Below are 13,838 nucleotides of genomic sequence, written 5' to 3'. Positions count from 1 at the left end.
ACCACACATTCTGCTCCTGCTTACCTCCACTTTCTCCTCTATGTCTCCTCTCTTTCACACTAACCTTACCTTTTTTCCCTCAAGCGCTTTTTTTTTTTAATCCTCCAGTGAACCTCACTTTCTCCATTGCCCTTCATTTTCTCGTAAACCTAACCCCACTTTACCCCTGGTTTATGCTCTTTGTCCTCTAGCTATATAATATCTTCTTTTTTTTCCTGTTGTTTTCTCCCCAGCCTTACTGATCATACTGTTGGAATGATGTAACATTGCTTGAGGTGTGTAACACAATGTCTTACGGGGGCTGAGAAAGACAAACAAACCTAACCGAATACATTTTTATCATTTTTCCAGGGTTCTCTATCCATGTATATCCAGCTTGTTCAGCTTAGGAGGCATATGATGGTTTATTGAAGCTAACCTTCTCCATCTCTGCCCTCCTGTTCCCGTCTCTCTCCCCAAACTCTGAGTCATGAGTTCTGAATGTTTAATAGCCTTTCCCACTCTCTCTCCCCAACGAATGTTGAAATTTCTCTTCTCCTCTCCCCACCTCCGGCTTTCTCAACAGCATGAGCACTCTCGTCCAAAGCGTCCTCGCTCCCTGAAAATCTATGAGGCCCACGTTGGCATAGCCTCTCCTGAGGCAAAGATTGCCACCTACGAGAACTTCACCATCGATGTCTTACCACGCATTAAGGACCTGGGTGAGCAGCTGTGTGTGTGTTGGGAGTCGGGGGAAACGCTGGGATTATTCTCATGGCATTTCTACGTTTTTGGACAGCGTAGAGTGAAGAGTGACAGGAAAGATACACAGCACAACTCAAACTCACTACTCCATAAGCAGCAGCATACACTGGTATGGCATGCAAACAATACAGTAGCCCACTGAGCACCAAGACTCTGTGTAATGGGCATTTCTGTGTTTATAGTAACAGGTAAAGGTTTGGGCATGATGAATTTTTGGAAAGAAAGGAGGAACAGAGCCAAAATAGCTTATTGTCTTCCACAGATTTGGACTAGTGGTAGTCAAGCGCTTTATGGAAACAGACTGACAATTAGCCAGTTTGCTGATTGCCAGTTGCAAGGAGACAGACTGTTGACATCCAGTGGGAAAAGGCTCCTCTTTGGGCCCAAGCAACTGAAGACTGTGTACAATCGCTGCTGGTACACAGCTCTCGTACTCGGAGTATTCTCTATTAACATCAGTGGGGAGGCTTTGTGCTGTGTGCCTTTCTCTCATAACATGGTTGCTCACTCCGCTTGAGCCAGCAGGTCTTTATATTGCAGACTTCCCAACAGTATCTCATCCAGAAGCCTTGTCCGTTCTCCAACCCACTTCTTATTGGCCCAGCACAGTGTGGTGCTCGCTTCTCACATAGTTTCCAGAAGTCCAAAGCTGTATCCAGATTATGAAGTTACACATAAGTCTATCATGTAATACACACACACGCTGGCAGTGTATGTTCCATCATTCTAACAGTTCTAACATTTTTTCTGGTTGGCAATAGATATTCTGACATTGTTCTTTAATTATTTTTTCTTGTAAGCTGATACCCAACGGGAAACTGCATCTTGCAAAAACAATCCTAGTGAGAGCTGTGCAAGCAACTACTGCACTTTACTAAAATTGCTGACATCCCGTCCTGATGTCTCTGCAGGGCGTGGGGATTCAGAGGGATGAGAGGAAACATATAAAGACACTTACATGGCCTCCTGTGCTCCAAGGCGTCGTTCACTGGTAGTCTAGTGGATTCAAATTGAGAACCACAACATTCACAACATTTAGGCAAGAGATAATAACTCATTACATCACATCATTATTCTTCAGCTGGGGTTAGGGTTAGGTCTTCTACAAAAGAAACGTGTCTTATTAAGTCAACCCATATTGATAACTTTGTGTGAATGTCAATACAGTCCACTAAGAAGGTCAAAGTTGCAATGTAATCATCATTGGAGTTCCACAGTGCACAAATGTAAAACAAAATGGCATATCAGTGCAAAAAATATGTACAGTAATTAAGCAAAATGTATTATATATTGATGTATTTAATATACTGTAGCTACAGGTCAACCGGGTGAGCCAAAATCAATTTTTTGTGTTCAGTTCTCTTATATAGAAAGCAGCCTCTTCACTTGCTTGAGTAAGAGAATATTCATAGTTTAATACACTAGCATTTGGATTCACAAAACTCAGTTTAATGTGTTTAGTTTTTTTGAAAAAGAAAAGTATTGAACTGAGCCCCTCGTTCTGCTGACAGTTGTGATGCTTGCACCTGACATAAATGCTTTTGACTGGCAGGTCAGGCACCAATCTTTAATTCATGATTTGGTGTGTGCATGCATGTGTGAGCTGTTCGCTTTTATGTCGGGTTAAAATATCCTTAAATTAGAAAATTGAGGTTTATTCCCCTGGCCTCATAAAGTAAAGTCTTATTTTTAGGTTTATGGTTAGAATTATAGGTATGGGGTTGGGTGCAGGTTAAGGCTAGGGACATTTTACATTTCGTTTTTTTACATTTTACAGCACATTTTACACTTAACTAACACCTGACACTACCTGTAAGACATGCCATGGCCAGTTCACTGCCAGGCAGTGAGTGCCAGGTGTTCAGCACAGTGGATGCAGAGTGCAGGATGTGAGCAGTGGTGCAGAGCTGGACCGTGGCCTAGAGGTAGGAGTCTGCGCTGCTGCTTTTAAGTCTTGTAGGCCAGATCCAGAGAGCAGCAGGATGGCAAAGAGACTAAGGAGACTGTCCTGCAACCCGAGGACCCAGTTTCCACCCTGCTGAAGTGTCATTTAGCAAAATACTAAATCCTTATCAGCTCCTGTGGCGCCGTTCTATAGCTCACCTCCCTGCGCTCTGTGGGGAGTTACATAGGAAACATTTGGAGAGTTTATGACCAGGTGGGCTGGAAGAGTCGCAGGCAGATGCAGGTGTTGCAGAGAGGACAGAGGGGAGCCAAACCAGCCATGAGCTGCTGTTGTATAGTTGGGAAAGGACTCGGGCTTGAGCAAGGAGCTGGGTCGAGCCGAACCAAGTCCCTGGTGAGGTTAGCTGGAGGACAACACCGTCTGGACAGAGAGGAGTGAGAGGACTAATCAGCGAGGTTACACAAGTTTGTGGGAGAGTGGAGAGGGATCACGGTTACTTGGGAATAAGTGCTTCAGATGTCATCAACCCTCTTCTCAAACTAGCTGACAAAATACTCAGTAGATAAAGAGGAGGGAGTGAAGGTGGAGAATAGCTTCCGGAAGGTAGAAGCAGAGGATTGGATTTTAAGTGCTAGCCCGAGTTCACCCTAGCAAAGCTTAGGCACGACCATCTTTACTGCTCTATTGTCAACCACTTCAAAAGATCTTAAACTTCCTGGGAGATGGCTAGCTATTCCGCATCTCAAAGTATTTACACTGTACAAATTGTCTCAATGTAAGTTCGTGTAATGGGCTGCTGCGGACATGAAATGAGTGCTAAGGAAAAGATGAAGGAAGCTGTAAAGTGGATTTGAGAAAGTGAATGTTCTCAGCATCTGAGGCTTTAGAGGGAGAGAGGGAGAGAGAGAGAGAGAGAGAGAAAGAGAGATTTTTTTCCTGTCCTGCTCTCCTCTCTCACTTGCACACTAACATTCAATGGATTATACACTCATTGATAATTGTGATGACAGTGTGTGTTTGCATTGTGTGTGCATGTGTGTGTGCGCGCGCACGTGAGCACGCACAGTTTGTAGGCACTTTTCAAAGAGTTTTCAAATTGCTTTGTAGATACCCCATAAAAGGAAGACATTACATCAATTGAATAAAAGAAATGGAATTGAAGTTAAAAAATGAAAAAAGATTAAAAAAAAACGTCACACAAAAAGAACCAGGAAAGCACATTAAAACAATTACTCAAAAAACAAGCCTGTAAAAGTGAGTTTTAAAATAGTCGTTGTGTGTGATTATTTTGCAGATTTTTGGTTTTGCTCGCTGAAACTCTCCAGGTAAGTTCTTCTTCAGACCGCTGCGTCTGGCTCACATCGGGTTAAAAGGTCTGTGATGAGCTAACCATGCCTTTTAAAATGATCAGCAAAATCTTCAAATTAATTCTAAAACTATTTGGTGGCATTGGTAAGGAAGCCAAAACTTAGGGGTCAAAACTTACATCACTGTTAAAGTTAACCATTACATTTCTGCCTCTCTATTGACTTCTTGGTGTGGCAACATTGTGGCAGTTTGATGACCAAATAGAAAGACTCAGGGTTTGACTTTATTGAGTTGTGACACATTTTGAGACTGACAGCACTTGATATCTACAAGGTATTTTTTGAACAATATCTATGGGACACACTGACCTTCGACACATACTTTGATGTACAGTATCGCCTAAAACCAATGGTAAGATGGGTCAGAAACACCTGAATACAGCAGAATTTTCAAAATAAGCGATAGTTCCCAGACAGGCAGTAGAATGTTCCACCTACAGTTCAACACAAAATACCAGGTTAAGGAAACCCCCAGAAAATTCTCACACTTCTCAGTCTTCAGTAATATAACTGGGGAGAGCTGCTGGTGTTATTACATTAATTAACACTAGAATTATGACACTCATAGTCACTTAAATTAAGATTCTGTGAAATAAGGTAAGAAGAGAAAGTGGCATACTTTCATCTTTAAATGCTTTTTGACAGTTCAACATTAGGCCTTTCAAAGCGCCATACACCTGTGGTAAGTCTTCGTTAAAGTGGATAATTCTTAAATTATGAGAAGCAGCCAATCTAGCGCGGTCCAAGCGAGTGACTAGCTGTTCAGCGTGTTTCTGAGATATTTTGCTAGCAATTACACTGGCAGCTGCCATAAAGCAGGCAAATGCACAAAAGGAGAATTGAGGCATTAAATGTTAAAATAAACACCAAACATTATCATCGCCTCCCCCACCTGCCAAAACATGCAGTGCAGTTGATGAAGTTAAATTACTGTGCCTGGGAGAATGTGTGTTGTGCGTGTGTGTGTGTGTGTGTGTGTGTGTGTGTGTGTGTGTGTCTATCTGAGCGGTTCTGCACAAGAACAGACAGAGAGGTGGATAGTCTATTCTTAATGCACATACATTGGCAGCGCTGTGCATTTTCATCTCAGGCTGGAGTAGGATTTTGGGCTTCGAAATTTGACTTGGCAGCTGCGCTTTGTTTGGTTCTGCTGTGAACATTATGGGCACAGACCAAGCTTAGGCTTCAACTTCAGTTCCGCACAGATCTCCAAAACACGGTGCTGAGAGGTTCATGGACTGTCCTGAGGGGCCCTCTGACAGTAGGTGGAGGAGGGGGGTGGGGGTGGGGGGTGGGGTGGGAGAGGGTGATAGCAGGCTGGAGTGACACCAGGGGCTGATAGCAGGAAAACCACTGACTCTCTACCTCTCACACACACAAACGTACACACACACGCACACACACACACACACACACACATATGGCGCTGAAAGGAGGACAAAGCCTGAGGGTCTCAGTGGGGAATCCACCCTTGGAAAGATGGATTTCTGAGTGGAGGCACCTCTCTCTCTCTCTCCTTCCCTCTCTCTCTCTCACTCTCTTTTCCCCTCCCTTATCTCCTCCTCTTTCTTCATCCCTCTCTCAGAGCGCCGCAGGGTGAAAACTTGACCTGCTGCAATCAGGAAGAAATGTCAAATACACACGCACACACACACACACACACACTCTTGCACAGAGTGGATACTCACATGTTCTTTTTGCCAACCTTTCTACCTAGGGTACAACTGTATCCAGTTAATGGCCGTCATGGAGCATGCCTACTATGCCAGTTTTGGCTACCAAGTCACCAACTTTTTCGCTGCATCCAGGTAAAAGACGAGAAATCTAATATGCCTTTACTACTATTTAATTTGTATGCAATATATCCACTAATATAGTTTTTCTGTGTATTTTGACCGAGACCGAGGGGTGTGAGTGAGAAAATGACGGGTAGGGTACTTGGAGAGAGAAAGTGAGCAAGAGAGAGACAGAGTTAAGCACACACAGAAAAAGGAAAGAAAACTGGGTCATGTGGAAACTGACCACCGCTTGACCTGTATTTGAACACATCCTAAGCAGACCTGGCACAAACACAAACACACACACACACACCTCCGTGAGACAACCCTAATTACAGCCTTATTGGTATAACAACAACACCAGCAGCTCTCTAATTGCCAATTAACTCAGGGTCACTGCTGTTATCTCTCAATCTCGCCAGCCTCCCTCCTTTGCCCCTGACTCTTCCACTAGGAAAAGAGGGAGCTTTATTCCTCCCCTTCTCCATCCCCCCCATGTGTGCAGACCAAAAGCAAAGCGGTGTTTAATTTGTTGTAGTTCTGTTGAAAAGCTGCGCTATAGCAAGGGACATGACAATAAGTAAATGGTTATCGTTTTGCGTCAGCACTACAGAATTGTCTGAGCTCCTGCTGCCTCGGCTGGTCTATATTCTGCTCCACGGCTACTAAATCACCTTAACCCTCTCCCAACAACAAACACACATAACCACATATAACACACACATACACACAGTGAGCCACTAAATCACACAAAGCAAATGTGACAGGATAGCTAATCTGACTGTAAACACATTTGCAGTTAATCCTGAAATAGAAAAGGCCCTAGAACATACATAATAGTTATGGAGAGAAAAAAACAAAATTCCTCTCTAGAGAGACAGAGAGTTTGAGGTGAGAGGATGGACCTGCTGTTTAATCCAAAATAACACAAACTCACATACAGGCTCACAAATACACACAAACACACACACACACACGTGCATATTTAAGGGTCTGCATCCTTATCACCATCCTAGTTATCCTGTTTGACAAGATATAGAATTGCGCCTTACATAGATACGTGCATACACACACACACACAAACCAGCAGTAGTAAAACATGAGCGATGTTCCCACGTGTGTCTGCGTGCACGTGTGCGCATGTGTGTGAACGTGCACGTGCCTGTGTGTGTGGGTGGCCTTTTACCATACATTAATTGAAAGCAAAGGGGGCAGGTGAGGACAGCGAGGAGAAAAAAAAGGAGTGAGGAGGAGGAGAAGAAGAAGAAAGGAAAATAATGAGTTGAGTCTAGGCCATCATATGAGAGTAAAAAATGTCTTAAGGACTAAGCCTAATAAGGAACATAATGGTGAAACAGGCAAACTGCTCAGGGAAGTTTTTTTTTTCTTTTAAGTAGGCTGCTTAGTATTTCAGAGGGGTCCTTTAAACATCTCCCTGAGAAAAGGAGGAATAGAGGGCAGGGTGGAGGGAGGGATGGGGAGAAGGGGGACCGAGCGAGAAAACCAGGGAGGGTGGAGGATTGGAGCGGACAGGAAAAAGGAGGTATTAAGGCAGTTATTTTATGAAATGGCTTGCAGGGTCTTATCAGTGAGAGGTAATGAGTAAATAGCTCTGTCTATATTAATTTTTCTCTGCCTGTTACTTTTTAAATGCATAAGCACATGGTCTTTTCCTTTGATCAGTGCCACTTGCCAGAAATAGGAAAGGTTAAAAGGATCAGTGGTTTTATAGCTACCCTCTCCTTTCCATTACATAAGCTCCGTTTATTATTATCCTGGCTGGCTATCATAGCAAATATGATAGCTGTGATGATAAGGTTTATAAAACCTATATACACAGTGTCAAAGTAATGTTCCTGGATCATTGAAATGGTCCCAGTTAGACTCCATGATTTGCCTCCCTGACCTCCAGTTCAAGCCTATAGGGCTAGTAATACAATCAAAACACAGCAGGTCATGTGTTTTGCTTTTGTTTAACCAATGCAGTCACGTTGAGATGAAAGTCACTTTTTCGGGAAATAGGCCTTCTAACGAAGTCGAGCCAGATTTATGCCAACCACACCATTAGAAGGCTGTGAAAAGACAATTGCACAGCATCACACTTGTGAGTTTTCTCACTCTGCAGTGCTGCTCAACCATCTCAGACTAAAAGAGTTTAAATCAAATTGGTTTGATATCCTTGGAAACCCAGTGTGACTGTGTCACTTTCAAACTAAACAAAGATACACACTGAACAGGTGCCGACCACATCTCATTACTATGAAGCCATTAAAACAAGTCTGACTGCACTATAATAGTTTTTTGTCATATTTTGCATCAAATAATGGTTAGAACTCCCCTAGAAAGGTCAATATGAACAGGAGCCTGCAGCAGTCTGTTGCACCAGTTAAACTTGGGGACACTGGGTTTTTCGGGAATCTAACCTGTGACATTTTGAGCACAGGACACTCCCTCTAACCACCAGGCCCTAACCTTAATCCAATACATGTGTTTATATCCCACTCATTAAAATAACGGCAGGTAACAGGTGACATACTGTAAGCTGACAAGCTCATATGGAGGATTGCTCATTTTCAGAATGTTTTTTTTTTTTTTTAATTCTAACTGGATAAATTCTTATTTTTTTCTCTGTTTTTTTTTTTTTTTTTCTTCTTCAAACATCTCCACCAACACCCTAGCTACCCTCCTGGGGAATGTGTTATATCGCATTGCTTTGTAATTTTGTAAAGAGTTCCATAATATTTACATGATGTGGACAAGAACGTCTGGGTTATGAGTTCTGTGTTTACTTGTGGATTTATGCTTTCATGAGTAATATACAGATCTTCCCTCAAGACATGGCTGTCACAGGAAATGAGATCGTATAACCGCATAACTTCTCTCTGTCTTTACTCTTCTGTCTTTTCTTTATTCTCAAGTGGTGTCAGTACCAATAATAGCCTGTCCAGAATAGATGAAAAAAGAAATGCAGCTGCAGTCCCTGTAGATGAGTAACTTAAAGGAGAATACCTTTAAGTACCACTCTATTGTAGATCTTATATACATTGAGCTCCATAACTATTTGACACATTGAGACACATTGTTTGATGTCTTATAGCCCTGCACTCTTTTTACTTTATATAATAAGTGATATGAAATACACTTAACTTTGTGTGACATGTGACTTGATAGCAGTTTGACCTTTGTTTGTCCAGTATTTATTAATTTCACTTCAACAGTGTGAAGTACTAAACAATAAATACATCAAACTTCTATCAATCTGATCATTGCTGAGCAAGAAGTTGATCAAAGAACTTATTTGCCAAAACATCAGTGTATTTTGCTATTAAAACCATATTAAAAAGTGTATTATACAATTAAGTAGTAGTAGTATTTTTCATATGGAGTCAGAAAGCTTCAAACCATCATACTCCTGTTAAAGAGTTTCAAGATAAGCATGCAATACTTTATTGATAGGGAACCCAGGTTATCCAGCTGAAGGGTGTTTTGCGTTACCACTAGGAAACCCAAATAAGCATGAGTGACTAGCAGTGACCAGCTCTTTGGGACACTTGGTAGATACGTGTCGCTATCTAAATACTTACGGGGCTGTCATTCCTTCCACTGAAGACATTCCAGTAAGTATCCGTGAACATGAACGGCTCCCTCACAAAGCCAGTAAGGGGCCAAAAGCAGAAGACTCTAATCTGCAATGTCATATCAAAGCGCAGCCTTGAAGCAGCTCCATTGAAAATGAATGAAGCACTGACTTTGTGGACATACAGTACGCTTGTCTAAACTTTTGCCGAATGAGGAATGAGCTCTCGGTCTTTCGGTCTCTCCCTTTCTGTCTCTCTAGTTCTCTCTCTCTCTCTCTGTGTCTCTCTCTCTCTCTTTCTATTTCTGTCTTACTTTCTCACACTCCCTCCTGACTTTGACTGATTTAATTTCTAATTGATTTCAACTCTAAATCTGTCTGCATGTGAGTCAGCGCTGTCAGCGTTGTCTCACTGTTTCAGTTTGAACGATTGAAACTTTGAATAACTTTGAATCCCATATGCAGCCGCCCCCTACACACACACACACACACACACACACACGCTGACACCCACTTATTTCCTCTCTCTCTCTCTTAATTCAGTCGTTTTGGTACTCCGGAAGATCTGAAGAGGCTGATTGATACTGCCCACTCTCTGGGGATCACTGTGCTGTTGGACGTGATCCACAGTCACGCCTCCAGTAACACTGCTGACGGACTAAATCAATTAGATGGTACAGATACCTGCTTCTTCCATGCTGGATCCAGAGGGGAGCACGCTCAGTGGGGCTCCCGTCTCTTCAACTACAACAGGTGATACACACACACACGCGCACACACACACGCAGAAGCAGCAGTCCCATAAGCCCGGACATGTCTGATCTGAATAACAACAGCTCTAGAGAGATGGTTCCCATGGTTAAGTATTCTGGGTCCCATTGCTCCGCATTCGATCGCCACCCTCCAGCCTGATATGAAAGCTAAACATTGGAATTGTTTATGAACAGACTTCTAACAAGCTGCAAACCACAAGGCAAACCGAACACCAAATACCCCCAGTAGCCCCAAGCCTGGCTTAATATGCAGATGCGATGGTCACTCATTTAGATATGCAAATCCTGGTCCGAACCGAACGTGGCCCCTGCAACCCACACATCACAACAATAGGCCGCGGATAATGGAGACGTGTTCAAAGCGCTGTCGATATTTGTTCATACATTTAATTTGCGATTCCGGTTTTGATTTATTAATTGCTGTTTTCTGTGTGCGTGGAGGCTTTGTTATTGTTGTTGTCCTTTGGCTGTTTGTCTGGACCAATTATGGCTGATCCTCCCGGGAGCAGACTGGACTCTTCAGATGTCTGCTTATAATCTATTGATTCCTTTCATCTCGGGCTGCTGTTGCTGGTGTGTGTGTGTGTGTGTGTGTGTGTGTGTGTGTGTGTGCATGTATGTGTGTGTTTATCAAAGACAGATGGGGGGAGGGGTCGTGTCTATGTGTTGGAAATGAGTCGATCTCATTTACACAAGTCTCCTCACCCGACAGTGGAGAGAGAGTCTGTAGCGCTTTCAATTATTGTCTGTCTTTCTTTCCCCTCTCTTTCTCCCTCTGTCTGTTTCTCACATATGCACATACACCCCGCTTCACACTCTGCCATTATCATTCTCCCTCTCATTTGTCTCACACTCTTCCCATCTTCCTTTGCCTCCCATCTTTGTGTTATATATCCCTCTCGCCCTCTCCCAGTCTGTCGATCTTTCGCCGTCTACTCATTCACTCTCAATTTCTGTCTTTGACTGTTTTCTATTATTCTGTCTATTTTTATTTCACTATCATTCACTCAGTATCCCCTTTAATCTCTCCCTCAATCACTCCTTTTCTCCATGTGCTTCCTCTCTCTCCATTGCCATCTCTTCTTGTTTCTTTCCTTGTCTTTCAAATAGCGTTAATTTAAAATTACACTTGCCAAAATAGCAGGTTGTAAAGGGGGGCAATGGATATCAATAAGGAAATTGGGCAATAACGGTCGATTATTAACTTAAAGTACAACAGTTTTAGATATAACTTATGTTATTCCCATGGGGATAAGACAGTCCAATAAGTAGTTGAGAACATGAACTGCTGTCTCACAAAAACAAAGAACTGGAGAAGTAAGGTTTGAATCTTACAGCATAGAGCAGCTCCATTGGAAATGAATACAGAATAGACTTCATAGATTTATACTGTAGAGTTTGTCTGAACTTTGTTTTTGAATGATCTTCATATTCCAAAGCTCATGCAACCCTCAATACTATTTTTGATAGCAACTCTGCTGATACGTCAACAAGGGGGAAGGCTGTTGGTGGAAAAAGGGCAGGGATTTGTCAAAATGTATGTTTGTGTTTTCCCCAATCTTCATTATAATGTTTTTCTTTTAAATCATCCTCCTTTCAAATGAGGCAGCTGGTAGATCACAAACCTCAGGTTGTCCATCCCTGAGGTACAGTAATGACACAACTTGTTAAAGTAATATATATACCACAACATTTCCATACAAATAAATGTCAGTTTTGCATAATGATGCAACACACATCAGCAACAATTGTGATTCCACCTATACCTGCAGTAAAAGCTTTTAGATTTGCTGTTCTGAACACTGTTCTGATTTCCTCAAATGCTGCGGCACACAGGAAGTCAAAAATGCACTATAATAGGGATAAAACACACGCACACACACACACACTCACACACACACACACACACACAGATACTAGACTAATGGCACTAGAACTGAAAAGTCAAAATGTTTTATGTTACTTCTGGTGTTAAACAAGGCGGTTACAGTGTTGCAGTTTGATATAATGTGGCTCTGTCTGATTAGAGGGGATAATGACAGCTATGGTAATCAGCCATCACATATGCATGCACAGACACACAGACACACACACACACACACACACTCACACACAAATGAGCAGATGTACAATCTGCATTCTCTCTCTCTCCTCCCCACCTTCTCTATCTCCGTATCTGTGTCTCGGTCTGTGTCTGTCTCCTGTGTTTCCATCAGTATGAGCAGGTCTGATGTGAGTGGATAGATTTTGCTCCTACAGTAAGTAGATGATATGACTTGAAGAGATAAGCTCTCAGAGTGGAGGATCAAACACTGTCTGGTCTCTTTACCATGACGATGATCCCATCACCTCACATTCATTATACAATTTAGAACAGCCATTTCGATCAATCACAACCCATTGTAGCATCACTGTGGCAACCTTGAGGCTTTCAAAGCCTTGGGGCTTTCTAAATAACTGCCTAGAGAGTGAATAGAACCTCGATGATTGTGTCTGTCAAACATTTCCCCTCTGCGCTCTCACTCTTCTCTGAGCGCTCAGTCTGGCTCTTCAGACAAAGGGGTTTTGAGCAGTAATTAACGATGAGCTGTGCGTCTGTGTGTGTACATGTACATTTGTGTATGTGCACATATGTGTGTCTGTGTGTGTTTTGACTGCTTTTCTGCTTTTTTCGAGTCGTGACACCTTTACGTCCAGCTAATGTTTGTTTGTTTCTTCTGCTTTTGTCTCAACTTCAACTTCCTGACTTTCCAGTTCAATCAAAGTGTGTCCTTGTTTTTTTTTCAAAAAGTTGTAAATTGCAAAGGAGCTGCCTGCTTAGATTTAGTCTTTCTAAAGTTTCAAGTTTAGATAAGGTGTTGTTGTTATTGTTAGACACAGAGCTGCATTAGCAGTAATTGCATTGTTTCACAGAGCTGCCTTAAAAGCAACTGTTTTGTTTCATAATGTTTTAAAGGCAAGCAGAAAGAGAGAGCGAATCAAACACCTTGGGGCAAGGCTTGCTTGTTCAGCAACAACAGCAAAAGGCATTGTGGCAAAGCAAAGCACCATTTCTAGACTGCAATTAGGGAGACTTTAATCACTTCTGACTGCTCACACCAGTGTGTGTATGTGTGTATGTGTGTGTGTGCTATTTTTCCACCTGCAATGACAGAGTCGTGTTATGAACAACAGCATACAACCTCTGTCTTCCTCCTTCTCTTTTGTTCATCCTGTGCATCGGTGCGTGTATGCATGCATGTATAAGTGTGTGTGTGTGTGTGTGTGTGTGTGTGTGTGTGTGCGTGCCTGTGTGTACTTGTGCTCCCCTGGGCTTTAGGATGCATGGCATTGGGTTGGTAGGATTTTAATTGGAGCTTTCTAATGAGGAGGTCATCTCACCCCAGCCCCAGAGAGAGAGAGTGAGAGAGAGAGAGAGAGAGAGAGAGAGAGAGAGAGAGAGAGAGAGAGAGAGAGAGAGGAACCCTGGTATGATGCTTCATGTTTTCACAAACCTCAGTCTATCATTACAGGCCTAGTGACAGCATTGCCCTCAATAAATGGATCTATGAAGTGGTTACAGTAGTTTTCGTCTGTTAGCAGAGCCTACATTATCACAAACATAAGCCACAATGACCAAAAATCATGAATCAGGCAGTATGACTTCTCTTTCTCTCTGGAACTTTCCTCCAACTTCTCCAGTGCTTCATCAAA

The 13,838-nt window shown here is 42.5% G+C and overlaps 1 protein-coding gene across 1 annotated transcript in view; it reads left to right on the top strand.

The window, feature by feature from the left end:
- gbe1a (glucan (1,4-alpha-), branching enzyme 1a) overlaps window positions 1–13,838 on the top strand; it is a 94,711-nt gene that overhangs the window by 42,215 nt on the left and 38,658 nt on the right. The window contains exons 5-7 of the mRNA XM_071924622.2: window positions 566–701; window positions 5,735–5,825; window positions 9,916–10,125. Of these exons, the coding sequence (XP_071780723.2) occupies window positions 566–701; window positions 5,735–5,825; window positions 9,916–10,125 (437 nt within the window). The remainder of the gene's footprint in view (window positions 1–565; window positions 702–5,734; window positions 5,826–9,915; window positions 10,126–13,838) is intronic.

The sequence above is a fragment of the Centroberyx gerrardi genome, chromosome 11, assembly GCF_048128805.1.
Source record: "Centroberyx gerrardi isolate f3 chromosome 11, fCenGer3.hap1.cur.20231027, whole genome shotgun sequence".
Lineage (NCBI taxonomy): Eukaryota > Metazoa > Chordata > Actinopteri > Beryciformes > Berycidae > Centroberyx > Centroberyx gerrardi.
Note: the sequence above shows the minus strand (reverse complement) of the source record. Positions and strands in the feature narration are given on the sequence as shown.